This window comes from Metopolophium dirhodum, chromosome 2 (genome assembly GCF_019925205.1).
Source record: "Metopolophium dirhodum isolate CAU chromosome 2, ASM1992520v1, whole genome shotgun sequence".
NCBI classification, from domain to species: domain Eukaryota; kingdom Metazoa; phylum Arthropoda; class Insecta; order Hemiptera; family Aphididae; genus Metopolophium; species Metopolophium dirhodum.
Window position 1 is genome coordinate 39088983 of NC_083561.1, and position 20429 is coordinate 39109411.

Below are 20429 nucleotides of genomic sequence, written 5' to 3' on the forward strand. Positions count from 1 at the left end.
GTTTAAAAACCGCATCTGTGAAATTAAAATAATAAAATATAACAATTTCGCAGTGGAAATAATAAAAAAAACTGTTTATTAATATTTTGTATAGCGTTAAGTCAAATGTGTATGTTATTTTTAAAATAAAAATTATTTTAAAATTGATTGTACATAATAAAATATGTAAATAAAAAACATAATTCAGTAAAAAGATTCAGTAAATCTAACAAAAATAGGAATTTTATAATTTTACATTAACCGTACTTCAATAACAAATAAGTTAATTGTCAGTGCAAATTATAGGTACCTATACAATACAATTGAATTTTGTTTACGTTTTATTGTTATAAGAATAATGGCTTATATCACAATATCCTGTGCAATATTAGACAATATAATATATAAACTCCGACTTAATTCGATATTTCGACGATATGAAAATAGTGTTTAAAGTGACGTAAAAACGACTGATCAACGATTGAAACCATAAATCATACGCCCAACAATATATTTATAATATGATTTGAGGTTTAGAATATTCTTAAGAAAAATGGTTTTTCGTTTCATCATAAAATACATCTGATCCTAACTTGAATATATTAAATGTATTAAATATATATTTGTTTTGTTTCTAATTGGTTTTAATTATTATTTACGATTATTTATTAAAGAACAAATTTTAAATGCTTTATAGTTTATATACATATATTTTAGCAATAAATTTAAACTACCACCAATCATTATACAATAAAAATTAAACCAATAAAGGAGGGTGGGAAGTAGGTAACCGTTCTACTATACAGTTGTGCGTGTCGAGTGTACCTCGTAATTGAGTGTAAGTCTGCGTAATGCACGCCTATGTGTTAAATTGAAATTCGATGATAAATTATTGCATAATATACGAAAAAAAGATTCTGAGTGAAAACGGTCTGTTATTCTACATTACTAAGTATATTTTTGTGATGTATTTGTATTGCTGTAAAAGTAATTTATTTTACTATAACTACAGTTACATACTAGTACGGTAAGTTGAAATAATTTTGGGCGAAATCATTGCATCAGAAAAAAGTCATTGTGTGTATAAAATATAATAATCTACGTTACAAGTTTGAAGTACCTACCCATTATGATTTATGGCATCATTAATAGAATTAAAATTTAAATCGGAAAAAAAAACTCAAATCGTTATTCTTCGTATAAATATCTAACTTTAAATTTATTTTTTTTTATTCAAGAATCAAATTGATAAACAGAAAATAAAAATTTACATGCATACATTTTGAATAATTCACACCTTTAAGCATAGTTTTTGGTGGGGAAAATGAGTTACTTGTTAACAAGTACATTTAATATCCAATTACGTCGAAAATTAAACTTCAGTCAAAAAATATTTGTGGAAATACGGTGCTGAACTTTGTTTTTATAATTCTTGCAATAACTTGTGAGAAACACTGTATTCAATTTTAAAATCTTAGGCAGGTAAGAATGTTAAAAGTTGTAGGGATTTTTAACTGCAAATTAATTTGCAAGTTTTCGCGATTTTGACCAATCTCGTAAAAATTCTAACTTTAGGCACTAAAGAGCCTGCAGTGTTATTCTCGCGTAGATATGTTTAGAACAGTACCAAGTATTGTTGCCTTCTCGACAATTTAATTTCAAGACCTCTACTGGTAACCAATGTTTGGAAACAGTGAGTTTGTTGCGTTCACATTCATATTTAGTGAACGACAAGTGAACGTCACTCATTCCTCATAAATAGAGTGAACATGAACGAAATACGTATTCGAAAGTTTCAATGTTTTACAGGTAGTTTAAATTAAATTCATATTTAATGATGTTTTATCTAGTGAATTGTACATTTATAGCTAAGGTATGTGAATTGATAGCTACAGAATAAAATCAAGTTTGATTTTGAAATGTTAACCATTTTTGTTTCTAGTAAAGTTTGAACTAATTAGATACAACATATTTACTTAGGAGGTGTTTTTACGTGTCTGATTCCTATTCACAAAGTCTTAAATTAATAAATTATTTGTCTCATTTCTGTATGTAGAAATTAATTTTTAATAAATAATTGAATGAACGACATAATAAACGCGTTAATTTCTTCAATTAACGTAAGCTTGAACGCGTTCCTTTGAAAAAATAATGAATAAGAACGTAATAATGTAATGAATGACAAAGTAATAATGAGTTAGTTTTATATACACTGAACATGAACATGAACGCGTTAAGTTTTCAAGTGAATTATCCAAACACTGGTGTATACTAAGTAGTAAGTATAAGTACATTAATTGTCAAGTGAAGTATAGTATACATACTAATATACATACTATAATTTGGAGTGATGTAACAATAAAAACAATCGGGGAGGGGGGTATACATATAAACGTACACATATCATATTCAATTCAACACTTAATTATTACCCCTTCCTCTCTTCGATAAAATAAATTTAATCGACTGTTGAAAAAACAAACAAAACTAACTTAAAAGTAAGTAAGTTCATCTTTTAAATATTTTTTTCACGATAAGGGTTTACCCCGCGCTATACTATCCCGCCATGTGAATCAGTACATGTAAAAACAACTATAATCGTACACAAATAATATAGATTGAAAAAAATTGACTACCTATTATATTATAGCGGTAGGTTCATAGAAAGACAAGAATATTGCCATTGACAATATAATAATACTTATCTTAATTTTAGCAGTAGATGATATATTTCAATATTTTAATTGTTGTTTAAGTATTGCTTGTTGTTTTGCAGAGTGGGGTGGAATCGTAATGATAACTGTAATATTATATTACATCCCCGTTAAATACCACTTAAATAATTTTTAGCGGAGAAAGCGCACCTTCGCTCTCCCCCACACTATCACACTTTTAAGCAACAGAAAATAAATGATACGCATTGAATATTGTGGTTACCTATACCCATAACTAGTAATAATTCAATATAACATATATTGTACATACGACCGCGGTATATTGTTATTATTATAATATTATACTATCGTGTTAATAATTATTATGACTATATTGCGTAGGTAAGAAATATCAACCGAACGTGGTGTCAAGACCATCGCACTGCGGAGATGGTAAATCGTCGTGTACCGTGTACGTGCGTAGGTATATAATTTATTACAATAGTTATATATATATATATTTAAAAAAGGGTACCTGCATACGCTCATTGTACATATATCTAATATATAATATCGGTTGTATACCTCTATACACGCGCGGATTCGGGCGGGGCAGACGTGATAATATTAGCGAGCGTCACAACCGCAACGGTATGATAATAATAATAATAATAATAATAATAATATATTATTATAATATGATATACGTTTCTCCATAATATTAATTCGTTGCGGCCGATATGGTCGACTGCATTTGACGGCGCGAATGAGCTTTTTGTCGCCGGCGTACCTATATAGCGTCTTGAATGTGAAGACGTTTGTGCACCACGAAAAATATATTATAATATATACCTATATGTATTACACCCAGACCCAGTATGTATTATTACGTATATGCATGTCCGTGCCATATATATATATATATATATATATATTATATATTATGTAAGTACAGTGTACAGTGTACCTATGCACGCGTCTACGTCTGATACTGTTGAGTATTATAACACGCATGCGGACGCGTTTTGGTTGATTAAAACGGATAAATTGTCCAATTGTCTGATACACGACGTTGTGCATAACATCGTCAAAACATACCTACGTAGACTATTTATACCTAACCTATCATAGGGAATCATTGCGACTGCAGTAAAACGCTCCTCTATATTATGATAAATCGCAACTAATCCTTATTTTTATTTTTTGATAATTTAAGCGGAGAAAAAGTTTTCTGAAGCATTCGAATCGTATAAAACAGTTAACCAACATCGATAAAGATTGTATATTAAGTCAAAACCATGACTAGTTTGAATATTTCGATTACTATGTTCTACCTGAGCTAGGATACCGATTGATGGCCCGAGCAATGCGATCAGCACAATATTAATGTATAATATGTATACATTCGTAGGTATAGGAAATCCTGTACAATATGTACTATAGTATATTCGATGTACCTACAACTATTAATATAGCGTAGCCAGAAGGATGTTTTTGCCTTTTGGCGATGAATCAAACGGCCCTTTGGCCGTTATTATGCAAAATATATATTATATACCCAGTATCCACTATATTATTATTATGATTCAGATTTCTACGAAAATTGTTGTCGTATGGTTATGCAATATTTTATGATATTTGATATTATTAATATGAATATTGAGGACTCCAATCATGGAGAGAGTGTGTTAAGCTCCCCATATATTATGTTAATATATTTAAATATGCATTTAAAACACCCCCCCCCTCCCCTAAAAAAATCCTGGCTACGCGCCTGACATGTATTATAGTATTATATATAATATACCGCGTTCACATAACTATATCGTACAGTTTAAACGGTCGGTGATGGTCGATTATGAACGAATATGGAGCTCTGGAGGTGGCTTCGATATAATAATATGTAATTAATAATAATCAAGAGACAACTGAAATATATAAAAATATGTACAATAAATTATATGAATAATAATTATAATTTAAACAATATGCATAATAATGGTCCTTGGTAACCTTTAATATGATGTGGAGGGTGTATAACGAGTCCAATTTCAATATCTATGTCGAAACAGGTACGTATAGTTTGTGACCATTCCAGGTAACGTTAGTTCAACCCGGCGCGTTATGATATAAATTATAATATGATGCTAAAATAAATCACTACTCGCCAACCATATACCGAGATCCATTAAGACCATTTCGGTGAACCAAAATTGTTTATACATCAATATTTAATATTTTTTTTTTATCTCTCCTTATCGCTAGCGAAGGTTTCACCCCAATCGGCGCTTTCTTATAGCCATCAACACACAATAAACTACCCCATAATATCATTTTCCAAGTCCGTCTTTTAATATTCTTACTCTCATTCACCTGAAACATATTCCATACAATCCACTTAAAAAAAAAAATTCAATATCCATAATAATATATCCCGGTCCTAATCCAGATGATGTTGGTATATTATGGTTGGCTGCATATAGATCTGGGCGTCGTTGAACAACGACGTCTTCTTGGACCGTCTTTCAACCCGAGGGATGTTACAAGTTGACTTATACTCTCCGAAAACATCATCGAACGGTGTAACGCATATATTATAGTACAAATTAATTAAGCAATAATAATATAATATATATATATATATACAGTATAATATTATACGTGTAACATGCGCGTACTCGGACTGTTTGCGTTTCTGGGATTTAGCGCCTCGCCGAGCAGGTACCTATATTATTAAAAAAAAAAAATAAGGCTGATGCCGGCGGCCATCGCTGCTCTGCTTTGGCGTGCATGCCAAAAATCCTTATCGAAATTTATCGAGACGTGTGTTGTATACCTACCGTGCATTAAATTTATATTACGCAGCATATACTATTATTAAGTTTGGCGTTTAACGCGTGTACATAATGATCGAGAACGTCCCCAGGGAGATGTGGGCAACGATAAGTTACACATAATAATATTATGACATGAGTGAAATTGTAATAAGATTGTATCCCATTTGCTTAACATTTTAAGAGGATGTCAGCGAACTGTTTGTTTTCGCTCTCTGGCCCACACGCGTCGTTGACAAAACGCATTCACGCAAAACATTTTTTTTATGTTTTCGAGTTGTCTTAGAATTAAATCAACAATAACAAAACGTATAGAGAATAGGTAATCATTTTTAAGGATATGGCATATCGATTTTTCTAAAGCTGGTCTCGAGACAATTTAATATCCATTTCCATTTATAGCATTTATTTTTTATTTTTTAACTTGAATACAAAGTCAAATATTAATAATACAATTTAAAACCAATATGTCAAGATCTCAATACTATTATGCTATATAGTTATTGTAATAGGTGATTTTAGTCTGAGATAACTCAAAAATCACAAGAGCGAAAAACGATTTTGGCGAGTGCGGGTGATCTGTGTTGCGCGTGGGTCTGAGAGAGAAAACAAATATTGCGCTCACATCCTCTTAAGATAATTTATATGGCAGCTATTTATTTGGTTTAAGTGGAAAAACGTACGTTAATCTTAATGATTTCCTCGCGGGTCTATAATTTTAATAATATCATCATTATTACCTTCGCAGATGTTTGTTGAATATTATGAGGGCCATAAGCACCGTGTTTGCAACTATGCCCAAGCCGACAAGCGTGAGTGTTATGGTAGCCTCGGATTCTCCTTCCGGGTGGCATTGAAAAGCTCTACTGCCATTGGTCAAGGTCCCGTTAGGTCCAGGATTTCGAAGGTTGGGCGCACCAATCATCACCACCGTTCCTCCTCCTGTAAAAAGTCCAAGTTATATGATAACCATCATCTGAATTATTTTTAAATATTTTCACAGATTTTGTTTAGCTAATATTAAACATATTGTAAATATTATATTATATGTACAGTGTGAATTAAGAAATTTTCACGACTTTAGTAGGTTGTAGGTGCACTAAATAATAGTTATTTAAAATACACAAAAAATGTCAAAATCACAGTTAGGTACACAATATAATATATACATTACATGTGTACAATATACATAATATAAAATATATTTTATACGTGAGTGCCTACTCAAATTTCAAATTTATAAAGTGAATTATGTATTATTTATTATTGTTAGGAATAATCTGTAATGAAATCCTTAAATTGTAGGTACTTCATTAGAGAAAAGTGTTTTGTATTGCCTGGTTATTAGCTATATCCATAACATTTAATGGGACTCATTTATGAAATATGACACATTTACAGTATGCTAGGTAAACTATTACTGTAAGTTAGGAATAATAATAATAATTTTGAAGTGTCTTTACATAGACATGCACTAGTCAGATCAGTTATATTATCAATTGCCAAACTCCATCTTTTTAAATTTAAATTAGTTTAGTTTTTAAATATATAAAATACATAATATTGTAGTAACAACTGATTAAAAATAATGTAGGTATTGTTTAAAATAAATTAGATGTAGGTACGAAAAAGCCATATTATGCATAACAATAGTTTCGTAAAATATTATGTGAAATGTTTCGACTTTTTCCCTTTTGTGAAAACGACAGATAGTGTTTCTAAAATAGTTTGAAACTCGCAGTTGAGAGGGTGGAGGTGGGAATAAAATAGGTAAATACGTATTATCGGAGTACTGAAGTGTCATCATTCCGGGAACTAAATCTAAAAACCCAATGTAAGTGTGTGGCTTATGTGCTCAAACACATTCAATTGAATTTGACGAAAATCTCAGAGATATCATAAAAGTTTAGAGAGTAAGTATTATAAACCACGTTAAAAAATATACCAATAGTGCTAAATCTAATCCCCGACTTGCCCATTTAGGTCGAATTATTTACACAAAGCTATAGGGGCACTGATGCCGCTTAGTCCATGAACTGAGGAACACCAGATAGCGTATATTATATACCATATATTATACATAGGATTTGTAACAAAAAAAAACTGCACATAGGCGGAGCTGGAATATTCAGCTAGTACAATATAATATTATTATTATATAACTTATAGGTTTAATAATAATAATAATAATAATAATAGTATAATACATAATATATACGCGTGGTATTTTGTCACACCGGCCACCGCGCCGCCGCCGTTCCGCAGTCGGAACACTCGAACGAGTTTCAGCAACCCTCATCATCATCATCATCATAATAATAATAATAATAATAATTACTATGTCGTCGAGTAGTTAATGCTCTCTCACATATTTCAGGTGTGCACTCTCCCCCATCGTCATCATGCTGATTCTCTTTAACCGTGTAATACGCACATACTACAGTGTAGGTACTGCATTACATATTATACGAGGTATAGGTACGCGGGATAAATAATTAACTTTGTGCAGTACACACGTGGTCGTGTTGTACCGGGTACCCGGTCGCTGGTATACTCGAGCCCGTCATAATCTGCAGCAGCAGCAGCAGCAGCAGCAGTGGCAGTGTATACCATCGACTCTGAATCCGGTTCTTGGTATAATATGATTATTATTAAATCTTCCCGAAATTTGTCGAAATCCCGGGAGCACAGCTGCTGGTGCTGCACGCAGGTGGTTGAGGGGAGGTGTGTGCAACTTCGATACGCGTAGGTACACACTGTAATAATACGTATTATTATTATTATTATTATTATTATACATGTTGCGGCTTCCCGCAGTTTGCGTTTAGCATATTATAATACTATATGAAAATATTGCAATAACCGTCGTCGCCGTTATATTTTGCGCAGAGACGGTCGCGGAAATCGTTATAATAATAATAATAATTGTTATACGCATACACGACGCATATTATAGGAATATTACGAAGAAGCAAGGCGCAGCTATTGTAGTATTTTAATATTATATTCGACCGTTCTAAATTAATAACTAAATTTGATAAGAATCCCGCCATGGACGTTATTTAATTTATCAGCACTACTGTTCAACGTTTCACGCACTCAATATAATAATATAATATTATAAAAATACAATTATTTTTTCACGGTTACAACCAGAAATCTGTGAAAACTATAATTTGTTTATTATGTAGTTGTAACTAGTTTTCACAATTTATCCCCAAACTGATTTCGACTTGTTAGTTAAAACTAGAATTGACCGGGGTCCAGGGCCATAGACGTTGGAACTAGTTTTAACTTCCTCTTTTTTTTTTAGCTATAACTAGTTAAAAGTTATGTCTGAAATAATATAATAATAAAAACTAGAACTATGTATCGAGTCCAGTGGAAATAATTACTTAAGTACATATTAAGCAATAGAAATATATTAATTTTTGGAATGGATAATCAAACATTATTATTTGTTTTGGTGGGGCAAACTATCATGGCATTGAGATAGTTACATAGAAGTTTTTTGCTACCGAACCTCACAAAGCCTTGTCTTTACCCCATCGATGCTTTTTTTGCGGCTGAAATAATATTTGATATAAATCACTACAGTAACGAACACCTCTGTGCAAAAAAAAAAAATCATTCTCAAAAACTAATTATCTTATTATCACTTAAACACGTAAAATTTGGTTAAGACTAGGATTTTCAATTAGAAACTTAAACACGAGGTTAACTCTAATTTTAACGATACGTAGTCGAACTAAGTTTTGACGGAAGTGGGTAGTGAAAACTATAGTGTTGACTAGTTAGAAATAGTTTTGACGGGATTTTGGGTTTTAGCTGTAACATATTATTAAATAATACTTCAACCGAGCATTTTAATGAAATGTTGTTTTTTTTTATAGATTTATCATCTCCACAAAAATAAGTCTAGACGGTTTTTTCGTGCAATTAGATATTTACGCGAAGGTCTGATGAATAATTATTTTCAACGCACATTACCGGATTACACTGTCCGTGAGATAGGTAATATTATAGGTATAATACAAATGTTATCTACGAGACATTTTTTAGGCTTATAATTAAATCATAGCTCATCTTAGCTCATAAGAAACATTAAACATTTTAAAGTTACCATTATTTATGATATAAAAATATCTTACGATGGCCAAAGTTTTAAATCTACACAATAATATGATAATCGATTTATTATTTGAGCGGAACGTGTTCACAACATTTAATGCAGCACATTGTAATATAGATATATTATAAGCGTATATAAAACATATATTATATTTATTACCATTTGATGAAAGTCTCTGTTTTGAAAGTAATGTTCCGGATGAACTATGTTTGTGGCAAGTTTTCTCTTGGTTTTAAATGTTGTTCTTGCAAGTGAGGGCCAGTGGTAATGCAGTATTATCGGCGCATATAATACAAAATGTACATTTGACAATGGTTTTATTTGTACGGATAGTGGTTTACACAATACTGCAGGGACATTATTTCAAAATTTGAAGGTTTTATGAGAACGAACGGCTTGTTTATAATATAATATGATTTTCTGCGATAAGGAACTTATCCAAATTATGATTTTTTTCGGCTTTTAAACGTACTCATAAAGATCATGTAGTAAACATTAAAATGTTTCATTCAAAATGGATATTATATAAATCGTAATACAAATGAGTTGTTTATATTCACTTCTGTGTTATTTGACTTACCTAAAGACCTAAAGGGTAAAGTATACTAAGGGTTACCTATATAGTCCATGTCAATAGGTTTATAAGATACTAGAGGGGCATTTAATGACTTAAAAATATTGTAACTTGAAAAAAAAATTTTTTTTAACTGAGTTAAGTTAATTTAATTTTCTATCTTAACTTTAAATTTATCTAGTTAAATTTTTTTTTGTTAACTATTAACTGAAGGCAATTTAATTAACTTAACTTGTTACAGTTAATTATTTTCATTAACTTGCTCACCTTTGCAAAAAAATGTGTCATCACACTTGGCACTTCATATGAATTATTATAATTAAACGGATTCGTTATCAGAAAACTTATATTATATATTATCACCTATTAATATGATTTACTATATATTATTATCTTTCGATTACATGTTTACAAAATTACAGATTATAATGGATAATGGGTATAGTTTAATATTTACTATACCTAAAGGCTATAGCAGTATATCCATTGTAATTTGCATATCATATTATTATAATATGTATTATGATAACAGATGCAGCAAAAGTTAAAATATTTGGCAAATCGTGTCACTGAAAACGGAACTATACATCGTAAAATTTTCTATCAACATTATGATAAAGTTTAAATTAAATTATCGATTTCGTTTTTATTTTTAAAACAAAAATATGTTTTAAAATACAAATTGTATACATTTTTTTAGGTTTATTAAATTTTTATGTACCTAGGCTGTTTAGGGCGGTTTCTTGATTCAATGTGACTCTTAATCTTTTAGAAATGACATAAAACTATAGACTATATGGTTGTAGGAATACTTTTACTTTATATTTGTTTATTGTTTGATATACACAGAAGTTCTATGATAGAACACAAACATTGACAATTGATATGATACATACTATCAACAACGTTAAGTTTTTTATACTGTTTTTATATTAAAGTTTTGTGAAATATAACTCTGGTATGCTCAGTACTATATATTTTAATGTATTATTTAGCTTGAAATTCAGCCATAAATGTTTTCTAAAAATTTGGCTTTAAAAAACAATTTTATCAATAGACAAAAGCGTCAGTAAAAATAACAGAGAACTAACACGTAAAATAATACTATTTACAACCATGTCATATTGTTGTCATGTGACAAGATATAAAAATATACAATAATACACTTTTGACGTTATAACAAAAAGAAAATACATCAAAAATCTAAGGAAATGGCATTGTGTCACATCAGTACGTCAGTAAAAAATAACGAACTGCAATGAAACACGGATTTACCAGTAATCCTATCTTAATAATATATTTTTCAACTTCCTGTAGTACAAAACGTTACTGGTATTTATCTTGAATCAAAATTCCCGAATAGTCTTCTTCCAGAATGGAATATTTCTCGGATATTATTTTCCCTAAAATTATTTTTCCTAAAACTCTTAGATACCTTAGGCATCAATAACGAAAAATGCTGTCTGGCTTGCATAATAAGACTAGCAATTCGATCGAGAGACTTAACCGTTTTCAGCATAAAGATCTCTATTCTGTATAAGGGTTTAAAAAAAATTTTAAAACAACAAGCTGACTTGGAATCAATGTTTTTGGAACTAATTCTAGGACGAGAAAAGTCAGAATTCAGCAGAAAAGAAATTAGCGAATATCCAATGCCCATCACTGTGGATTACACAACCATTATATCATAATAATAATATAATATACAATGACTAAATTACTTGGGCTCTTTGCGGGAAGTTGGTCATTTTTTTGTTTTGTGTAATAAAATTGATAGTTTTTTTTATTTGTAATAAATAATAATTTTTACTATTAAAAATATTTTTTTTCTTTTCAGGAACTATGTATAAGATTTAGGAAGAATACTATTAGTAAAATAAACCATTCGGCAAAAGGCTGTTAGGGAATTTCGATATGGGAACAAAAGTCGGCTATGATTCTATATACTTACTTCGCTAATCGTTACACTGTAGGATTATAGTGGTGTTTAAAAGCAACGACGAGCCGTCTCGTACCTAAACACCGAAGAAAAGCTAATGGGAAATACCGAAATTACCTCTCCCAGACTGGACGTCCAATCTCTAGAGACTGGACGTCCAATCTCTAAGAACCATACAACACTTTCTGAGCACGTGACGTCTTATCCGAAATAAAATGTCGACAAAAATATAATCCTGTAAGACAATATTAATACACAATATTATTACTTGTATATTTCACAGAGTTATTTATCAGAGTTTAAAACAAATAACTAAGCGTTTACTTAGCGTTTCTCCGCTAACGTGATGTACAATTACTATCTATAATAGGTATCTACCTACCTACCGCGGTTACCGCGGAATCAAAGAGAGAACCAACCACCTATTACCGTCGACGTAGTAAAGGTCGCGTAAAAGCTTTTAGAAATACGTGGATGAACCATTTGATTCGTTCGCTCGCAGTTAACCATTTATGGTGTAGCCGTTCAATTTAATACTCGGCCGGTAAGTGCTTATATAGCTACATGCGTATACCTATATAGTATGTATAGCTGGGCCATTACGAAATAAATAAACAAATACAACACAACCACAACGCCGTATTATATTGTACGAAATATTATATGATTTCGATGTTTTTAAAATTCACCTGTACAATAGGGTGGGGGAGGGGTTGGCATTGCGTATAATATGTTATAGTAATAATAACCAACAGGGAAAGCAATAAAAACTAAATAAATATTATCATATCGAAGAATGGAACTGAAAATATGTAAACATTCACAACATTTTAAATCCCGAATCTTTGTTTTGCAAAAAAATTAAAAATAGATTACTTTGCTTTATTTCTTGGCATTTTATGTATAGAATATGAAAAAAAAAATAACGCAAATTCATCCCCTGCACAACCCAAAACCCTATACGCTTAATCTGTTCTCTGCTTTTAACGGTCGGTCGATCTTCCAATTCGAATTGCGTAAAATTTAATCTCAGGCCTCGGCAAATATACATATTTGATATCTGAGTAACAATGTATGTGACTGACTGGCAAAATATTTCGTGAACGATTTTCGAAAATCGCGCCAACGAGAATAAACCGCGATTAATTTTCGTCGGGATTTTTGATATTGTACGGGGACAGATTACGATTAACTTAAATTTATATATTATATTCTATGATATATATGCATGACACAAGAACGTTTTTCCATTTTCTGCGTTAAGTTTCTAATGCTTTGGATTTGGCCAAGGTTTAACTTGGACTTTTGTATTATAAGAGTTGCAGTCCACGCCAATAAAATATAGCTAACGTGCCGTAGTTGTATTTTTTTTTTCCATACATAAAAGTCATAAGCAAAGTTTTTCCTTGAAGAATGAAAACCTCTTTCGAATATATTATATTTTATACGCATATTCCATGAGAAAAACTTTTGGATCAGAATGCTAAACATGCGTAAAATAGGAAACCATTTGTCAATATATCTAAGAAACTTTTCAAGTATTTTCCATTTTTTCATCTAAATATTATCATCTAGTCTATGATGGATAGTGTGGTATATTTATTTTATTTAACGGTGACGATATATCATACCACATATCATTATAATACGACTTTATAGAAGGTTATAAACTAGTATTACATAGTACGATTTTACGATTTTACAAATCCTTATCATTTCAAATATAATTATAACTTTTAGTTCTATACGAGAAAAAAAATAACAATACTTCAGTTCATAAGTCATATATTATCCAAATCGGTAATGAAAAAAATCGTCAATTTTTCAAGTAGGTAAGTACTTAAATTTTTTTTAAAAATTGCATCGAAAAACCACACCATTATTTGAACGCAAATGTTTAACATACATAGGTAATAAATCAAAGAGTTGTTACAAGTATTTGTTTTTTTTTTTTTTTGCAAAAATTAAAATTTACGTTGAAGGTTTACCTATAATGCCTACGCGTTCTTTTATAATACATCAGTTACAGATAAAAATGTTATTCGATGTTTTATTTATTTTTTTATTCACACTTTAATAATAAACTCGTCCAGCTATCAACGACCATATTTATTTATTAATATTTAAAGTGAAATAATCCAGCTATTGTATAATATACATCGTATATTGCCTTGTTCATCGTTTAGACTAGTTTTGTGCAATATTTTATCCTTTTTATTGATGTAGGAGCCATATTTCCCATGGACTAGACACAGACCTAGCTAAAAATAAAAAATAAAAATCCACGTGACACTTGTTGATTGCATTCCCAGGAGACGGAAGGGATGTCGGGGAATGTCATATGGTATTTCTTATTCAGATTCTATCTCTGGTATCGTCCGTATTATGTTATATACGTATAAACACAATGGGAACCAGACATTATGTCACCACTTTCATCTTACAAACAATTATCACAATAGACATGTTCCATGAATACTATCAAAATGTTAATATGCAATTTAATACAATTATATTATTTTACATTTTAGTACACTCTATACATTATATTATTTTCGTGTTCCATTAAGTTTTAATTAAAAAATATAAACTAATAAAAAAAGTTAATAAATCAACATATTTTGTATACAAAACACACATCCATAGTATGTATATTATAAGAAGTATATAATTTAATATTTTATGAAATAGTGAGTTTTTTTTAAATGCAATTAAATAAATGTAAAACGTACATTTGAAAAACGCATGAAAAATGTACTGCTGTGTGTGGTTAGGTTAGTACCTAACCTATGTCCATTAAGTCAGGTAATATTAATTAACTTGATATAAATTACAAAAATAAGTTAACGTATGAACTTTTAACATCCTACTAAATTGAACTTCAACAGTTATTAAACGCTTTTGTGAGATTCTTTTTAATCTCGGGTTGATCGGAAAAACTTGTTTACGATTTTATCTTAGGCGTGCCCATTCAAAATTTACAAACAACAGTTTACTTTATTGTTTTAGTTGAACTACGTAGATACAAGACACGTTTACGAGGAAAGTTTTAATTATACTATATGAATAGACAGTATAATAAACGTAGGGTTTAAGAGAAACTATAGACTATTCTAGTGGAAATTATTTTTATGTATTCAATTTATTAGAATATAATATCATAGTATTGTACGAAAAGGCACAATAAGTAATTGGCTTAATCGAGTTATATAATATAATAAATAGTTATTAGCTGGATGAAAATCTACTGACATTTTTTTTTATTTTTTCCTACGTGATCACGTTTTAGACGATGAAGACAACGAGCACTTGAATATTGTTTGTTAACGATGTGTTAGACGGCTTTAAGAAACTGATGCAAGGTGAGTTTTTTGCGTGAATCTGAAAGGTCTGATGAATAAGGACCATGCATGGTGGCTTTCAATATTCAGTAGGTATATGTTTATTTGTTTTAGTTGGGCTCGTTGAGATAAGACTTTTAATGATAAGGATTTAAGAGTAAAGGTACCTCTTACGGAGGTTAATAGTGGTAAGGACATACATGTTTTCGTTTAAATTTATTCACATTCAAACCTCATAAGCATAGTGCTAAGGTGTGTTTGTAGTAGTAAAGAAGTTGTTTGATGGTTTTCATTTATGGATATGAGCATCTTATCCTTAAGATAGTTGTAACGAGGTGACGGTGTTTGGTCAGAGGTATATATATTGAAAAGTATCCAAGCATCCATGTTTATCGAGTAAATCGTTGGAGGAATGTCATTATGAACTTTGTTGGCAAAGGAGTGGTTATCTTAGTAGGATTTGTAGAACAGGAAATTCAAGTTGGAAGAATGTTACGAAGTTTTAGAAGAAGGCCTGGGAACCAGAAACGATCAAAGGGCTTCTACATATCAAGCATAATAGTATAGAGCAGTAAAGTTTCTTTTCCAAACTTAACAATATTAGTTGCGCGAGGCTGTGCATTTGGTGATTAGTTGAATGTTTTTAACTAAAATTTAACGAATTGATAATCAGGAGTAATGTTGACAGAAAATTATAATGCAGTATATCCATGTTTTTATAAATCAATTCCGTTCGTACTTCGTGTATCGATACTTTGATAATTGCATTTTTCATTTAGTCAATTAGTATAATGATAGTTATCTAATAATACTTTAACACTGATTTTACTAGAAGTCAGTCATAGTTGTGCCTCTGACCGACTTCTAGTTAGGTTAGGTTAGGTCTAGGGACATTTTTCTGGGGGTCAAAAATTGTATCAGCAACATAAACCCTGATAATTAATGTTTTAAACTAAAATAATATGGTTAAAAAACTAAAGCCCTCCTAATTTCTCCGATGAAGTCAGTATTTATAATAAAATAAGTGCTAAAGTTAACATCATGATTCAACATATAAATTATAGATACAAATTTAAATATTAAAATTATAATATTTATCGCCTTGTGACAAAATACTCTCCAATGCAATATCCCATATATATCTACATATTATTATTATATGTATGTTCATCAAGTACTGTATACACCTTCTTAACTTTAACCAATTATCATATGTATTCGACAACGACGAATCATCGTATTAAAATATGAAAAAAAAACATAGATAGGTATTGTATGAACTGCCTTGAGCATCATACTTTTCGATGTGAAATATTACTGTAGTGATTGTATACAGATTGCAACGTGACTAGAATGTTTAAACAAACTACATAAGTAAGTATGTACATTTGCCAAGTTGTAACTTTAAATTAAAAATCAGGTACCTACAAGAAAATGTTGATAATACCACGTAAATATTTGTACAAGTAGCTAGTTACTTATTACTGGCGTAGAATATCACAGATAACGTTTTTTTGTCAAATGTAATTTTAAGATTTATTTTTTCATAATTATTTTTACCGCGAAATTACATGAACATTTTATATACCCGGTTGCTTAATGGGATTTTTGTGTTTGAATTTCACATATTTTTTTGGTTATTTTTTCCCAGAATAATATTTAAAAAGTCGAAGGAACAGAATACCACGGGCGCTTTCTACTCGCTTCTCAAAACATGCATATATATATTTGGGTATACAACTCAAAAACCGTAAAAAAATAAGTTATTACTATTAAATTGAAAAAGTTACGTTTGACAACAAACAAAATTTACGTGAAACTGCAAATAAAATAAATATTTTTTTCTCATGCCCCCGGGGCTTCAAACGTTCAGGAAGTAAAACTCAAAGGATACCGAAAAAACCATTAAATATAAATACACCTAATTCAACGAACAATTAAAATATTCCAGAAACAAGTGATATACTATCCGCCATATTTTTCTGAGGTTATTGCTAAGGTTATATGATTTTATTGAAGTTAAATGAAAGAATTAATTTAAAAACCACGTCCACGCGTCAACAATCAAACGCATTTTATAGATTTGGTTCGTATAATATGTTTCATTTTTTTTTAAAATTATTTGTATTATAGAGAATAATAATACAGAATGATATATACGTTGAGCAAGTTTTTATATTTGGTTTATTCTGGTTTTATAATTTTTTATTTATTTATTCGTATGGCATAAATAACACAGTAACATTTTAAAAATAAATTTGTTAGTAAGATTAATAACAATACATTATAATAATATATAGTGCGTAGTCAAATTTAGATTTCTTTGTTAAAGGCCATTTAATTCCTTCCTTCGTAACTTCATTAATTCCATTGAAGTCCAACTCGAAATAGTGATAATATTACTAAAGTTGTAGTAATATTTTCTTATTTTTAATGATTTCGTTATCCGTACGATGAATATATATTCAATATAATAATAATAATAATAATATTAACAATAATATTTTATCTTGCCATAAAAACAACTAAACATGTAATAGTTAAAGTGTTACACAAATACACGTAATTACTAAAATAATAACTGATTATATAATAAAAAAAGTATTTGGCCCCACTCACCACTATAAGGTGTAACCTCGTATCGGTGAGTTGGAGTCTTACAAATTAATTAATCATAATATATTAATATTTAGTTGAACAGTCGTTAGAAAAATAAAAAAAATTAAAATTAAATCTAATGTAGTAATGAACAAGTATAGAATAAAAGAGAAGGAAAAGAAAAGATAGAGGTGATTTGATTTTTGTATAATAGTATAATAGGAAACAAGTAGAAAACCAAGTTATGTCGTATGCATTTTTTAGCCATATTCTTATAAGAAGTTTGAATTTTGTGTATGCGATTGACAGTTTAAAATATGAGGAGCTACGTTATTTATAAGTTCAAGGCCTACTTTACCAAAGAATCTACTGGATTTTAAAGTTTTAATTGCAGGAATAGTTATTTTATCATTTTGGCGAGTTGTTCGCGTGATCTGTTTGAATTCTATTATGTTTATTTTATATGTCAAATATAATGCATTTCTATAAAATAATTGTTTTACGTTAAAGACATTCATATCTTTAAATAGTTTTTTTGAAGAGTATGTTTTTGGTTTATTTAGAGTTACTTTTATAATGCTTTTTTGTGCTGTTAATAATTTGTTATGCGCCACTATTCAAAGTCCGCCCCAGGCGGTAATGCATTATTGTAATAATGATTGGATCATTGCAAAATAAACCATACGTAACATAGGTTTATCTAGTGCTTTTATAGCGTTTATATAAAAGTGATTAAGTTTCCGCATTTGTATTATTTAATTTTGAATTTAAATGTCTCGTTTCATATGCCGGTCGAATATGACGCCTAGATATTTAATATTATCAGTTTTTTTTAATTATATCGCACAAGTCATTTTTAATCTAAGTTTTACATCTTGTATTATGTATTTTAATTTAATTTATTAACGGTTGGGTTCTTTTGTCCTGTGCAAAGGTTATAAATTTGGTTTTGTTAAAATTTAGTCTCAAATTGTGCTTACAAAACCATTTGTTGATAGTACACATGTCAGACTCGGCATATTGATTAGCCTTTTCCCAATTACTTTCGGATATCATCAGAGCCGTGTCATCAGCATATGGAAATAGTTTGCCGTGTATGCTTGTATTTAAATTGCCTAGTTCTGCTATACATATATTATATATAATATAGGCGATGGTACAGTGGCTTGGGGAACTCCATTGTAGATTATTAGTTCGTCACTTAAGGTATTACCTATTTGTACTTGTTGTTTTCTATTTTTTAAATAGGGTTCAAAAAGTCTGTACGGTTTGTTGACTATACCTATTGATTGCATTGTTACTTAACAGTTTGTCGTGTGAGATTCCTAAAGATTTGTTTTTCTGTTTTAAGTTGGTATTAAAATTATTATAATTATTATAAGTCTTTGGAAAGTTGGGCTAGTCAATCAGTATCTAAATTTTCTCTAAAACCATATTGGGACTTAGGTAGAATAAGGTACTCTTCTAGGTCTGTTAAAAGTATTTTTTCTTACGATTCTTTCGAATATTTTTGAAAAAAACGTTTAGAAGACTGATTGGTCTATAATTAGAAATATCGGACCTTTATGTAATTAAAACTGTTTTGAATGAATTCTGTTTATTGCATTCCACTAAGATTGTATTAAATATATGTTCTGGCGTATCTGATAGAGATTCTTTAATATTTTTTATAATGTTTATAGTAATTCCGTCCTTACTCGGGGGCCGGGGCTGAGTCTCCTTTCATGTTATTTATATTATAATTAATTTCTTTTTTCGTCGTCATTCTGAGGTATAATGATTGAGCAGGATTGTTATTGACAGAAGGGTACTGCTTTTGACTATAACTGACGTTATTTGAAGTTGAACGATCACAATTTTTTTAAAGTTGTAATTTTTTACGGGCAACGAATTGCGCGGGATCATTGATCACCTATAGTGACTAATAAAATACAATTTAAGCCGCAGTCAAGGCGAGTTCGATCATTCTTCGACAATATTATTATGCTGTGGACTTAATCTATTAATTAAAGTGTTGAAAAAACCTAATCAAAAAAACACATATTATATTCCTAACGTACTTGGAAATGAAATGTAATACACAGAAATCGAATCGTACACAAATTATTATTGATGTAATATATTATTATACGCGTGGTACTTCGAAGTGACAAAATATATAATATGTGTAGTTTAACAAAACCCTTTTACTACATTGTTACCTAAATATATGCACAATACGCCTGCAAATATTGTTGTATTGGTTAAAAAAAAAAAAAAAAGAAAACTCTTCAGAGAATATATTATAATATTATATAATATAATATTCGTATTTTCATTATTTTTTTCAGAACGAATTTGATAGTACGTGGTGAAATGTAAATAGAGTGCTACATGAG

The 20429-nt window shown here is 29.9% G+C and overlaps 1 protein-coding gene across 1 annotated transcript in view; it reads right to left on the reverse strand.

Annotated features, from left to right (window-relative positions):
* Positions 1-20429, reverse strand: part of LOC132939433 (uncharacterized) — a 121369-nt gene that overhangs the window by 56009 nt on the left and 44931 nt on the right. Inside the window, exon 3 of the mRNA XM_061006592.1 lies at positions 6208-6409. Within this exon, the coding sequence (XP_060862575.1) occupies positions 6208-6392 (185 nt within the window). The 5' untranslated portion in view covers positions 6393-6409. The remainder of the gene's footprint in view (positions 1-6207; positions 6410-20429) is intronic.